Below are 15179 nucleotides of genomic sequence, written 5' to 3' on the forward strand. Positions count from 1 at the left end.
GCTCCTTTTATTCTTGTTTTACTTATCCTGTCCACCAGGGTCTCATGATCAACCGTATCAAATTCTGCACTCAGGTCAAGGAATAATGGCCTCAAAACCTCCTTTGTCCAGTAGGGTTTTCAATTCCTCCGTTATCGCTAATAGTGCGGCTTCCGTATTGTGTTAAGGATGGAAACCAGTCTGAGATGGCCTAAGGAGTGTGTTTTCCAAAAACAGGTAGAAGTTTTGGTATCTATGGGCCAGATGTATGAAAGCATTTTGCATACGCAAACTGTGCGAATGCCCGTTTGCGAATGCAAAATGCCAGTTCAGAATGGATGAAATACATTCTGAACTCAATTTTAAGGAATCGCTAAAATAGCGATTCCTTAAAATTGCGACCCTGTTTAGAGTGTCGCAAATTGCGACTCTCTAAATTAGAAATCGCAAATAAGGATTCCTTATTTGCGATTTCTTAGCACATGTATGAAGCAATTCCTAAATGCGATTTTAGCATTTAGGAATCGCTAATTACCATCAAGTTGAACATTTAAAATGCATTTTTAAATTGTACATGTAAAGCACACATGCCCTTTTGGCATGTGTGCACCTTACATGTCCCCAAAAACTTTTTTGGGGTGCAGCAGAGGGGGCCTTAGCCCCCCAGCACCCTTGGGTTTTGCATTTCCAAAATTGTGATTTCTGGTTCAGAAATAGCAATTTTGGAAATGCAAAAAATTCGCAGATATGGGCCAACAGGCCCATAGCTGCGAATGGGGCTGGTATCGCAATTTGCGATTCGGTAATAGCATTTGCGATTTTTAAGGAATCGCTATTACCGAATCGCAAATGTGATACATAGCACTTTGCGAGTCGGAAATAGCGATTTCTTAAAAATCCCTATTACCGAATCGCAAAGGGCAGTGATTATACATCTGGCCCTATGTTTTTCTGATATCTTCCCCATAGCCAAGGAGACAGGTCTGTAGTTCCCCGGGCAGGAAGGGTCAAGGTTGGGCTTCTTTATCAAAGGCTTGACCACTGCATGTTTCCATCCTCGTGGGGCAGGTCCAGTGGAAAGGGTTAAATTAAGGAGACCCAGAATTGTGTGGAGAATTGCTTGCAGTCTGTGTAACAGACTAGGGGGTGGGGGTTTGGTCAACAGGGGAGCCAGATTTAACTTTGTCAGGTAAGGCAAGGAGACAGTTCATAGTAAGAGGTAGGAAATTTGAGACACACACACTCTCCTTTTGCGGAGCATGCATGACCAGTGGGCTAGGCAGCACCTTTTTGTCTGTTATGAGTTATGTAGATAACCTCCACTTTGTCCTGGAAATAAGCAGCAATCTCATTGCAGCGTACTATTGTAGGATTAGGCATTGCATTTTCAGCTTTCGGAGTAGTGAGTGATTTAACAATATGGAAAAGCTCCCTTGGGGCATTCGCTGCTTTCATCATTCCAGCTTCATAACTAGATGCCTGTACCTTTTTAATTTCCTGATGGTAATGTATGGTGGCAGTCTTATAGGAGAGTTTTACATTTTTGCCTAATTTCCTTTCCAGGATTTTACATTCTTTTTTTTTAAGCAGATTAAGTGGGTAAACCAGGGTGCTGATTTGTTTTTATTTCCCTTTATTGTAGTGATAGGAATCATTTCATCGAATTAATTTTTGAACCACTCACCTACTAAGGGATTAGCTGCTTCGGGGTAGCTCCCAATAGTTGGTTTAGTTGAAGCTAAGAACTTTGCTTGTGTTTATTCTGTTTTGACCATTTATGGCCTAGACTACTAGTGTTCCTCTTGTTCCTTGGGGAAGGAACTTCCTTGAAAATAAAACAAATGGTCTGTCCAAGCCATTGGGCGTGCTTTTCCAATTAGGATCATTACTGAACACAGGTCCAGAAGATGCCCCTTATCATGGGCGTCCGCTTTCTACTCCTTAAGTCAATTGTAGACTACCTAGGTCATTTAGGATATTAGGCACCATAAGGTTATTAATCTCTTCAAAGTGAACATTAAGGTCCCTGAAGAGGCTAAAGTTGTAATTTTTCAAGAGCCAAGCCGGCTACTACCTCATGTAAGGCTTACATAAATTTAGCACAGGGATCTGGGGGTCTGTAGACTAATAACCCTGAGAAAGAAGACATGGGTGACAGGTTTATGTTAAAAAAGAGATTTTCACAGGCTGGGATAGGCAGAGTGTTGAGAGTGCATCTGTATGTGTCTTTTAGAATGATAGCAATATATAATATCCTGGGGGACCGTTTGAATAATGTCTGGCATAGAACTGTTGTATAGCCATGTTTCTGTTAAAAACAGGACATCAAGCTGTCCATGCACAATTAATGTAAATATTTCAAACGTATGGTGTGATAGAGGCCTGCAATTGATAAGTGTGAGATTCAACTTTTTATGCCCTGGCATTTTGGCCTTTACTTTCTCATGTCTGCAAATGAGAAGGTGCCTACAGAACCGCACAAATCTCCATTACCTGGCCATAAATGTGGACAGGTGTGCCATGACATTTTAGGCCTAAGTGAATGTAAGAATTGGGCAGAGTAACTTACTTATTTGAGGGGGATCGAGTAGAAGTCCTAGCCCCTGGTCCTGTTCGGGCGCAGATGGACTTGCCTTTGGCACGTCATTGGCACACCCACGTCACATCTGTCATTTGAGGCTGTGCAGATGACCGCTAGATTGCCAACCCCACTGGCAACTCTATGGTCAAAAGGGACTAAAGTAAAAGTCTGTGGTCAGGTGACCGAGCGTGAATCTCCCTTTCCAACAGTTCCCCTCCTTTCAAAGTAAAACATTGTTTGAATAATTCCCCTTGCCTGCTTTCAGTATTTCAGCAACACCAGGGCTCGAAAAATCATAAAAATGTTACTAGACCTGCAGGTCGAGTAACTTCAATAATCTACTCGACCTAACTGTAATGTACTTGACCCATAAACAGGTCTCAAATTGTGTGATCCCTGGCAAATAGTTTACAGTTGCCTTTTTCTTAATTATCAAATATGATTGCACCTTCAAATATGTGAGCTCAGCATTTCTGCAGTACAAAAAAAAGGTTTTTGTTTGATTAAGTAGACTAAAGTTTGCTGCATGCATCACAGAAATCTAGCCCACATACCCATGAGGTCTAGCCCACATAACCTAGGACTTCTTTTAGTTTACTAACAACATTGCCATCAGGGCAGGAGTGTTTCTCAGTTTGTTAAAGCACTCAATTATAATAAATATATCACTAAACCATGATGTGGTAACATATTGTCATCTACACAGTTCTACAAGAAATGTCCAAAATCCTCTCCACTAACTTGCAGCTTTACTGATAAAACTATATAGTGTATTAACAATCTATGAAAATTGGGTTTCAGAAAACATATCCTTTGCACATCAACTTGTAGATTTGTTTTCACCCTATTAAAATATTTTTTTCATCACACAGAAATATATAAAAAAGGGCTTTCACAACTACTGAAATATATGTTGAAATGTTTGCACAGTTGACTTAGTCACTTAAATGTTGTGTGTTAGGAAAAAACTGACACCCTATATCCTTTTATTTTACATTCTAAGCAGCAGGTCACACAGTTCACCTTACAAAGTCCTGGAACTCTGCAGTCAGAAGGAAAATTAATTGAAGAAAAACTGACTTTTGACCTCTATCTGTGAACACAGGGCAAATGTGACATAAAAACGAGATTTAAAGGCATCTTTTATTGCCCCTCCACCTTTCAACTGAACAGAACACCTGTTCAGTGTCAACTCGTCCGAAGGGACCAGTAAATATAAAAAATAGCTCAACCTGATCAAATGTGATTCGTCAATGCAAGTGGATTTTTTAAGCCCTGAATACCATTGCGATACAGTGCTCCACTCACCAGTGTGCTCGCATTGCATCCCCCATTCAAGGCGAAGCAAATGACCGCTAGTGCGAAAACCCCATGAGCAACTCCACGGTCAAAAGGGACTAAAGTAAACTTCTGTGCTCGGATGACAGTTCCCCTCCCTTTACAATAAAACATTCAGTTTCAATAATTTCCTTTTTCTGCTTTTAATATTTTAGCAGTTAAAAGTATAAAAAGTTGAAAGTATTTAAAAACGCAAATGCAGTAGAGACTATATGGAGCTGCAGATTCCTTAATGACCCATCCATCCTCCCCACTCTTCGAACAAATTTCTAGGGACCAAGATGACCCCTTTCAGGGCCGTAGTTTTGATACACCAGCGGCCAGTGTTCTTCATGACTCTGCGCTTTTGAAAAGTCGTGAAAAGAAACTGACGTCAGCGCGCCCAGGTGGTGCCCGTAAAGGTACCGCAGTGTTGCGTCCGTACTGGATGACGCCGATGACTGATGTGGAGCCAGTCAGCAACACCTACCAGTGCAGAGGGATACTGCTCATGAAAACCCTATTGGATCCAGTCTGACACCTGGAGAAATTCAAAGGTAAGGAATCTGCAGATAAATATAGTCGCTAGCAGAGAAGGTGTTACCGAAAGTAAATCCCTTGTTCTTCTCTGGCAATGCCACGAATATTTGGTGCCCACTACCAATTCATATCAGATCCACTCCCTCACTGCAAGTGTTGCAAGTGTTGAAATTCAAGCTCAAAAAGAACCTCTAATCTAAGTTCTTCATTTAGTCTTTTTTAAGGTTAACCACTTGGATATGTTGGGTTTTCCCCCTTCCTCATTTTATCTTCTCACTTCTTTCTTTTCTGCCCTTTGATTATGTTGCCGTCCCAGTATGCACTTCCAATGAAATATGTTGTAAGCAATCACAGAGTTTAGTTTCCTAAGTGTAAAATGTTGGAAAGTCTCAACGTGATTAAATGCAGACAGGACCGCATTGCGCAATACTTTCCTTGCCTTTTCCACACAGCTGTAGGAAAGTGCCATCTTTCTGGCATAGTTACCCCCTGTTTTTGCCTGATGTCAGTGCATTGGGACTGTAGTTCACTGGGAACGTGCTAACCAGGACCCCAGTGACTGTGCTCTCTCCCCTAAATTTAGCTTTTGTTGATTTTTCACACCTACAAATGGCATACTGGTGCACCCATGTAAGTCCTTAGTATATGGTTCCTAGGCACTCAGGGCATTGGTACACCAGCAAGTATTATGCCACCCAAGGAAGCCCATGCAAACTGTGGCTGCAGGCCTGCCGTTGCAGCCTGCATCACTGCCAAACCTTACCACTGCACTTAGACATTATAAGTCACCCCTCTAGTAGGCCCTTCAGCCCAAGGGCAGGGTGCATATCGCTAATTGTGAGGGTACCTGTGCATGAGCAGGGTGCCTCTACAGACTCCAGACAAATTCCTGGACTCTGTAAGTGCAGGGAAGCTATCTTAAGGTATGTAGTGGACACTGGTCATCACGAGTGGTCCAAGTACATAATGGCTTTTCCAAACCTAGGCATGTTTGGTATCAAACATGTTGGAACCATGCAACTACATCGATTCCAGCGTTAGTTGAATGATGCCATGTACTCCGAGGGTTCCCTAGGGGATCCACCAGTTCTGCTTGTGCAGCCATACGGGGTCCAGCTGCCAGTCCATGCTGTTGCTGACCCCAGACACTGTTCTGCCCTCCTACTGGTGAGCCAGGCTCAGGCCAGAGGAGCAGAACAAAGGATTTCCTGCAAGGGAGAGGGGTGACCACTTCTCCCTGTGTATTAAGTGGCAAAGGGCTGGGGTGAGGTGGCCTCTGAGTGCCATCAGACTGCTTTGAAGAACACATCTGGTGCCCTCCTTACATAATCCAGTTTGTGCCATTTCTGGAATCCCTGGTTCCTGCTCTGGCCTGAAACTACATAACGGACAGGGGTGTAAAGACCCCCCTGTCCAGTTCCTCCCATAGGGAGGTGCACAGAGCTCTGCCAGGTGGCCTCTTGATTCTGCAATCTTGGAAAAAAGATGTGCAGAGGCCCCTGGGAGCATCTGACTGGATAGGCCAGGTAGATAATGTCCCTGACCCCCTCTGATAGGTGGTCACTGCAGAGAGTAACCAACCCCCTTTTAGGGTTACTTAAGGGCTCCCTCGTGGTTAGATCCTCAGATTCATCAAGCAAGACTCTACAAGGAACTCTCTGCAGGACATCTTCTGCTCCTGGCCTCTTCAACCGCTGCTGGTCTTTGCTGGAACCGAACAAGTCTGCTTCTGGTGGGAAGGCTCCCATTGCAACATTGTTTCTCCAGATCCTGCAAGAATTCTGCAAAATCCAAGATTGTGCCTCCTCCGAGGTCACAAGGACTCTGTTTGCACTGGGAAGCACAAAAGAATCTCCCTTGGAGTGAAGGAGTAACTACCCTGTAACCGCAGGCAACTCAATACAACATCGACCGGCTGGTGGGGTTTGCTGTCCACGGATATCTGAAGATCCTACAGCACAGGTAGTGAGTCTGTGGCCTCCTCTGCGTCCTGCTGGTCTTCTAACCAACATGGAAGACCTTGGGATCCTGCTCCTGCCACTGGAGTGGAACCCATGTGCATTGCAACTGTTGCACTTGCCAAGGCTTGTTGAGTCTTCCTCTGATTGTTCTTCATGCTCCAAGAAGCCTTGGCCTCCAACACTCTGCAAACCGAAAATCAGCTCCTGTCCTGCAACTCCAGCGATGTGGAACTTCTGTTTTGCTGGGCTGGTAAGGCCTCCTTGTGCCTCCCTGCGTCCAGCACCTGTGGGTCACTCGTGAGGACTCCATCGACTTCTATTGGCCTTCCTGTATGCTGAGGGCCAGCCCTGAGTCCCCTTCCTGGGTAGAGTACCCTGGACCTTGCTGGTCCCCAAAACTTTGCAAACTGTTCTGGAACTTATTTTTGCATTTGCAAGTGCTTGTTGGTGACCTGGCTGGTCACTAAGCTGGTCACTAACCCTTCTGCAATCCAATGATCATCGAGGGACAGCTCATAGGCGACACCTGGGAATTTCTGCAGCTCCTGGACCCCGCAGCTGGACTTCTTCCACCAATTTGCAGGATCTTAAGAAGGGTGGGCATTGCCACCTGCACCACCTGGGCACATCCAAGGGTGCTAGACTCTGTCCCCTTCCTTTGTAGGTACTCCGCATCTGGAATCCATCCCTGGGTTCCACCAGCCTGGTCCCTGGATCGTGACAACAGCTGGACAATCCAAGGCATCCGCAATCTTCAGATGGAGCCTTTCTCCCCTCTGCATCCGTGTCCCTGGTGTAGGTACTCCTGTCTTCTGGGTATCCTGGGGTGGGTCCACTCTCCATCCATCCTCTAGCCTGCTGGTTTTCTCGGGGTCTGCTGGAAGGGCCCTGAATTCCACAAACTCCAACCACTACTCTCTGTGTTAGTCTATGGGACAACTGGGTGGGTAACTGCCTTATTCCTGGTTGCTGTGTCACTTACTGTACTTACCTCTGGTGTTCCTGACTGCCCCCCCAGTCCCTAGCTAACCACCACACTTACCTTGGCTGGAGTCAGAATTTCACATTCCGCTTTTTTAGTATATGGTTTGGCCCTCCCTAGGGCCCTGAATATTTCTATGCTATTTCTGATGGTTATTTAGTATTTATATTTTGTGTAATATCTCCAAAGGGAGATATGCAAATGTCAGTAGTGCTGTGATAAAGTATCCTTTTTTGTAACACTTGTGTGGTTCTTTCTTGTGAGTAAGTTACTATCTGATTACTGTGGTATTGCAAGTGCTTCACTTACCTCCTGGATAAGCTTTAGCTGCTCGCTTCAGCTACCCCTAGAGAGCTTTTGCTATCTGGACACCTATTCACTAGAATCAGTATATGGTGCCACACCATAGGTGTAAACCATAAACTGAACCAGCCTCCTACATGGCAACCAACTTAAATGCAGTCACAAAAAGACCGTGATTCCCAGAACCCATTGGAATACATGAAAACAGAAGACTTCTTTCCTGGGTCTCTTGTTTACAGTTAACCCTCCCACACTTTCATCCAGTCCTCTTCTCTGACGATTCACAATCAGCAAAGTGAAGAGCATCCATCAGTGGAAACATCAGAGTCAAGCAATAGTACACTAGACTCATGTGCAGTTCATGAGCATAGATGACAGGAGCTGGGAAAATAAGAAAAAAGAAACACGGCAAGGGAGGCATAATGACTATATCTCACATCTGCGGTTGGATAATACTATGGGCCTGATTACGACCTTGGGGGATGGGATACTCCATCACAAACGTAGTACAAGTTCCATTATATCCTATTGTTTGTACCTACCAGGCGAGCTTCTGTAATGAAGCTTGTGATACCCACAACGCCAACCATGGCCGCTTGGCTGTCAGGCCATTACCAGGCTTCTGCTGTGTGCATGTATTGAATGGGTCCATGGTTTTGGCTAACAGTGCTCCCTGAGTTACCTTTGGTATATACTTCCTGACAATTTAGTTTTATGTACTTCCTGAAAAGCTACCTTTGTTATACACTTCCTGAAATGTAAGTATCAGCAGCACATCCTCCCCAATCCCTTTTACCACAGTCTGTTGTTGCTTATATCAAAAATCTTGACCACTTGCATCTACCTAAAGCTGTATCTGTAGCGTGTGGGTGCTCCATCAGTGCCATTTCTTTACTAAGTTACCATGTGAACACTGGTAAATCATCTTCTTTTCTTGAAGTAAATAAGATGTGACGTATTCAACATATCTTTTATTCAAATATATGTGTATGTTGAAATATCCCTTGCTAAGTAAATATGGTACAGAAGAGGTGTCTTTTGCAACCAGTAAAACATTGTGTATTCACATTCCATTGTGTCTGCGTTTAGTAATTTTACATCTCTTTACATCCAACAGAAAAAAAGTCTTGAATAAATTAAACGATTGTGGATTTTGATAATACTACTGTAAATCTGCACAACCAATGGATATTTGAGCTCCAGTATTCAGGAAAACATCAGCACAGTTGGAGGCGGACAAACCTGATTATAAAGTGACAGCCTGGAAGAAGCAGTTAAGGGCAATTCAGGAAATGTAAGAGTCAGAGCGGTTCACCTCCAGGCCATCGGACTAAGAAAAGAACTCAAGAGAATTAAGCCAACAGCATCAATAAACCACCTGTGTGAACAGGTGTCCAATGGACATGGGATCGGTATGATGTGTTTACAGCGGTGCTATGCTTCCTGAAATGATGACTACTATTTAGTGCTCTAGGTGTATTATAAACTGTTCCTGGCCAAACCACAGGAACCAGAGAAAATAACAACACACTGGAGCCAGACAACTGAAGGGTAAAGGAAAGAGGATTTCTGCTATCTAGAATACAAACTGCTGTCTTAATTTGAATCGTCACCTACAACTGTGAAAATCATTATCCCGTCTAAAGACACTATCGCCCACAAAGAAGCCTTACCCACATTATGAGTGTGACAGGTATTTGGTGACCTTTGCACTTTATTGTTAAATCAGAAACCAAATATGCAAAACACCACACACATACAGGCAATTTGAGAACAACACAAGAGCTTTATCAGCCATGTTGGCCCTTCAGGAAACACAGTCATGTGATGTAGACAAATATATACCCAGCCCAGAAACACTAACCAAGAAAAAAGAATCAGGGACATGCAGCAAGACCTTTAGTTTGTCATCAGAACTAACACATCCTCAGCAAAAGAAGACAGGTGAAAAACAATTAAATTGCACTAAATATGCAAAGAGCTTTAGTTGGTTATCTAACCTACAATGTCAACAAACCCTCAAAGGAGAAAAAACATACCGTTGCAGCAAATGTGGGAGTAGTTTTAGTTACACTTCAGCATTAAGGAATCATCAGCGAGCACACACACAGGAAAAACCATTCAATTGCAGTGAATGTGGGAAGAGCTTTAGTCAGTTATCAGTTCTACAAAGACACCAACGAACACACACTGGGGAAAAACCATTCAAGTGCAATGAGTGTGTAAAAAGCTTTAGTCAGTTAGCAAACCTCCAAAGACATCAGCGAACACACACAGGGGAGAAACCATACCATTGCAATGAATGTGTGAAGAGCTTTAGTTGGTTATCAAACCTCCAAATACATCAGCGAATACACACAGGTGAAAAACCCTACCATTGCAATGAATGCGTGAAGAGCTTTAGTCAGTTTTCACACCTCCAAGTACATCAGCGAATACACACAGGGGAAAAACCATTCAAGTGCAGTGAATGTGCGAAGAGCTTCAGTTGGTTATCACAGCTGCAAACACACACAGGGGGAACAACATTCAAGTGCAGTGAATGTGTGAAGAGTTTTAGTTGTTTATCAAAGCTACAAAGGCATCAACGAACACACACAGGGGAAAAACCATTCAAGTGCAGTGAATGTGTGAAGAGCTTTAGTCAGTTATCAAACCTGCAAAGCCATCAGCGAATACACACAGGGGAAAAACCATACCATTGTAGTGAGTGTGGAAAGAGCTTTAACCTATTATCACACCTCCATATCCATCAGCGAACACACACAGGGGAAAAACCATACCATTGCGGTGAATGTATGAAGAGCTTTTGTCAGTCATCAGAGCTAAAACGACATCAGCGAATTCACACAGGGGAAAAGCCGTTCAAATGCAGTGAGTGTGTGAAGAGCTTTAGTCGGGCATCACATCTACAAGCACATCAGCGAACACACACAGGGGAAAAGCCGTTTAAGTGCAGTGAATGTGTAAAGAGCTTTAGTCATTTATCAACCCTGCAAGGTCATCAGCGAACACACACAAGGGAAAAACCCTACCATTGCAGTGAATGTGGAAGTAGTTTTAGTAACTCCTCAAACCTAAAGATGCATCAGAGAACGCACATGAGGGTAAAAGCCATACAAGTGCACTGATTGTAAAAAAAACTGTAGTTGATTATCAATTCTACACCAGCATGAGCAAAAACATACCACTGAACAAACATGGAAATAATCCTAACAATGTAGTGAATATGGCAAGAAGTACATCAACAATACTACTGACCCATCTGTGGACCCACACAGGAGCAAACAAGTGCATTTATTGTGAGCTGAACGAATTACAGAAAATAATAACATAGTTATGTGGAACGTTCAAACACCAGAGAGTAAAAAAAAAAAGTAGATGATAGAAGACCCGACTAGCAGGAAAGAATAGATATTTGTAGAATTATGAAAGTGTCTTCTCAGCGATTGTTAATTTTTTTTCAGGTAGGAAAAAATCTAGAGTAGAAGGAAACTAATTGGGAGACTAGCATAATATGGACTAAAAGAAACAAACTATTGTTGGTTTTTATTGACTGAAACTGAGTTAAAATAAAGAAATACATCCAAGCACACTTGATCACGCTACTGGTAAAAGCAACACTATGAACAATGCTTGGACTAACACGAATATTATCAGCTACATTTAGGCATTAGTGATAAAAACCATAAACCCATAAACCCATGCACTCCCATGGAATGCTTAACTAAAAAGACAAAGGTAGTTCCTAATACTGAACAGTGAAAGTATTCAAGTCATCCAATCAGAGGGAAGGTAAACAGGCTATACTCCAGGGGAGTGACAAACACAAGAAGAGCCAACACAAGCTGACACAACATCCAAAATAGGCAAGCTCCTAACAAAATTTGTCAAAACATTTCCTAGGTAAAATCTAGATAGGAGCATAGTTTTTGTTGTCTACACTAAATAATACAAACAACCGCTTACTTAGTATATGCCATTCACTCATTTGTCTCTTTAATGAAGAATGCTGTTACCATCAAATGTATTGTTACTCAGTTTACTTAACACAGATGGAAGAAAGGCTGAGTCAGTCATACCAAGCTGTCTCTGGTGTTCTGCCAGTTCATATTTCCAATAAAAATAACTTGCAGAATGAAGGAATAACACTATTACTCCATAAACGCTAAAAAAACAAATGACTTTAGGGGGAAGCAGCAACTTGGGTTACTTTCACGTAATATAAGAAGCACATCTTTTATCATTTAAATCTGATGCAATGGAGATGCATATAAAAGAAGTGTGAAAAGTTGAATTCTCTGCAGACTGGTTGAAGTGCTGCTTTATGGTCCTTGAACCTGGCGATGGAAAAGGTTTTCTACAGGACCTCTGTTTAGGACAGAGAGTACCCTGAGCCTCCATGCCAGGGTCCCTGAGTTGAGGCCCACACCTGACGATTACGGGTTGATTGACAGTGGATCCCCTCTGAATTTGCCAGTGGACCACTGTGTGGTTTGGTATCATTTTATTTTGAGCACATTTCTGGAGCAGAAACACTTTTTCTTTATAGGTCCTGACGAATGCCAAAACACCTCATCTTAGTGTAATATGGCAGAAACATGTTGGGCTTTTCTGGTAACACATTCAAGCAGGACTAAATCACTCCTGCAGTATCCCTTGTTTGAATACTGACCTAGGGGCCCATGAGTAAATGTGTATGCATAACCTGTATCCAGTTTTAAATTACTATATCACTTGTCATACGATCTGCTTTTATCACTACCCTTCAGCTCACCTTAGGGTATCTACCATATCTCTAAAAACATCTGTTGAGATCCTCCTTTATAGTGAGGAAGCTGTAGCCTGCACCATAATCATCTGTCACGGAGCTAGGAGATTCTCGAGGATGAAACATGCCTCCTATGACGGGTGAGGGAAATCGTCCTTAAAAATATCCCATCTCAGTTAGGTCACTTTTGTTTCATTTTTCTTTTCTTGATAAAGACCCAGGTGCTTGTTTGTGTGTCATAGTGATAAACGTTGGGAGCCAACACCTGCTGGTCTATAAATCTCCCTTGGTCCTCTTTTGTTGTGTTTGAGTGCTGCTTTATATCATCATCACGGGCAGACGTTCATGGGCGTGTGACATTATTAAGAAAGTGTTTTGGTGCAATAATAGAGGTAGAAGGTGCTAGACAGGTCCCTTTAACATAGCATATAACAAATCCAAATTGAGCAGAGTTTGGGTGCCATCAGTGTATGCATAACCCTGAAAACTGTACAACCAGATTAGGAGGAAAAATATCTGAGATCAGCCATCCAGGAAGAGGCAGGAGCAATCCAGGGCAGCCCCGGTGATGACTGCCAAGACAAGGCAGATGATCAAAATGCTATGTTCATTAGTTGGGACGTTACTGGAGAGCATACCGTGCAGATGTATTTTAACAACACTTTTTATATTGTTTTATAACATTTCACACATTACATTAAGCATACTCACAGATTGAGGCAAAGAGAGGTAAATCAGTTTGCCAATAATCATTTGATATGGTTAATTATCAAGACTGGTGTTATAGGTATTTAATTTGCAACGTCAGCAGCTAAAGTTTTTGATTATACATGATTACATATCATCAAGAACATCATCCTAGTGTGTTGTCTAACCTTATTCTTGTACTTTGCGTATGCCTTCAAACAGACCCAGAAAACAAACTCAAGGTTTATTTGGATCTTACACAGGTAGAAAATTAACTCTGTAATTCATGAATCTCCACACTATAAGGTGGTGAGGCCGAGTACAAGGCCTCTCTTCAGAAGAGTGAGAGAACATTAATGAAAGTTTCATGGCTACAGCTAATAGCGAGGCAGAGCACAAAGCAAACAAAAGCATTTACATCTTTTGGAAAGATTTTAGAGGGCAGATGGATAATGAACTCATATTTTGAAATGATTTTTCAACATAGGAAATGAGAAAAAAGAAAATGATCCCATTAAAATATGATACAGGTGGAGCCAATGCCGATGCTATAAAATGTACAGAATAATGACTAGATTTTACATCTTAATGTGAAATTTATATTTTCTGGTCTCCAGTACTTGCCAAGGCAGGGAACCCTGCAAAAATTAATATGTTTGAATAGCATTACTAGAGAAAGGCTGAGTCATTTGATAATTTAGTGAATCAATAAAATTGGCACCAATCATAGGGATCTAGAAATGAATCTATTTACTTTTTTGAAAAGGTAAACCAAGGGACCTCAAAACGTTTTCGTTTTTCTGCCCCTGACTATCATGAAAATAGCAGCAGCTAGCCAACATGTTTATAGCAATGGTATGAAATGAAGATACAGCAGTCACTACACTAGGAGTATGTCCCATAATCTGAAGCAAAGTCACGCACAGAACTTGTAAATGAAACTGTTACTTGCTGTTAAACGCTGGGATGAGCACATCACATCTGTAGAGGCAGGGGTCTGTCCATCTTGGCATGTTTTGTGTTGAAGGGTTTACGAAACAATGACAGTTGCGAGTCTGCATGTGATTAAAGAAAAATATCTTCCTATCCTGCGTGAAATGGCGGGGGTTCTCTGACAATTCACTTGTTCCCCTAGGGGGAGGACACTGGGGATATTCCACTAATTGAAATGGTTGGTTCATTGAGAAGACATCTGTCCCTAGCTTTCATTGCAGATGTACAGAATAAAGAGGTTCACACAGTATCAGTGATGCTTAGTTGTTGTGGTGCCGGGGCAACAGATAACATGAAAATAGAGTAGCAACTTATAAGCAGCCATGCACTCAGCTACGTTTGTCAGTGTGTTGGTGCACTTAATATAAGAATGTCATTTATTTTAAAAAGCTCGTAATATGTAATAACATTGCTTTGAACATCTGATGATCTAGATGTTCTGTAATAATTTGTCAAAAGTATGAAGCAAACTGAAGCTATTGAGGAATTGTCCATGTTTGTGAGTTTTAGGTAAAAAAATTACTTAATTGACATACGCTTTCGTGTCACACATAGAGTGGAGGATGCTACTGGTACATATTTCTGCAGGTGTAGTTTAACTATTGGTATGAAAAACAATGGAATTCTTATAGTCAGTCTGTGTATCTTTGAATGTTTAATCAAGCATATAATGATTTTTAGACGCAGGATGTACATAATGCTTTTCATGCAGCAGTTCCTAATTTCCTTGCCAGTGTTTATGAATTGATTAGTTAATGTTAAAATATATTGTTGGCATTGCTGTATTCTTCTGTACTATTTATGTATCGATTTCATGGACTATACATTAATTTAAAAAAATCTTGACTGAATTATTCACACATTCTGTAAGCTCCCTGTGATTTTCTTATTTATGGATAGAGAATGCTTGTAATGTATGTCTAGGACCTCCCTCTTCGGGAGGTGTGAAGGACCGGACATAAAACTGTCAGTCAAAGCGTCATTTGGAAGTCACAGATACTCAAAGCTAGAGGATTTCATTCAGTTGATCACAACTTACTCATCCTCGCTTACATAAGTGTATTG

At 42.0% G+C, this 15179-nt stretch overlaps 1 protein-coding gene across 2 annotated transcripts in view; it reads left to right on the plus strand.

Moving 5' to 3' along the window:
- The window catches only part of LOC138287359 (zinc finger protein 271-like), a 57789-nt gene extending 42814 nt beyond the window's left edge, over positions 1-14975 (plus strand). Inside the window, exon 2 of one of the 2 annotated variants that reach the window (XM_069227728.1) lies at positions 8781-14975. In XM_069227728.1, the coding sequence (XP_069083829.1) occupies positions 9460-10794 (1335 nt within the window). In that variant the 5' untranslated portion in view covers positions 8781-9459 and the 3' untranslated portion in view covers positions 10795-14975. The remainder of the gene's footprint in view (positions 1-8780) is intronic. The other variant, XM_069227729.1, reaches the window with a different exon arrangement.
- Positions 14976-15179: the final 204 nt, after the last annotated feature.

The sequence above is a fragment of the Pleurodeles waltl genome, chromosome 4_1, assembly GCF_031143425.1.
Source record: "Pleurodeles waltl isolate 20211129_DDA chromosome 4_1, aPleWal1.hap1.20221129, whole genome shotgun sequence".
NCBI lineage: Eukaryota > Metazoa > Chordata > Amphibia > Caudata > Salamandridae > Pleurodeles > Pleurodeles waltl.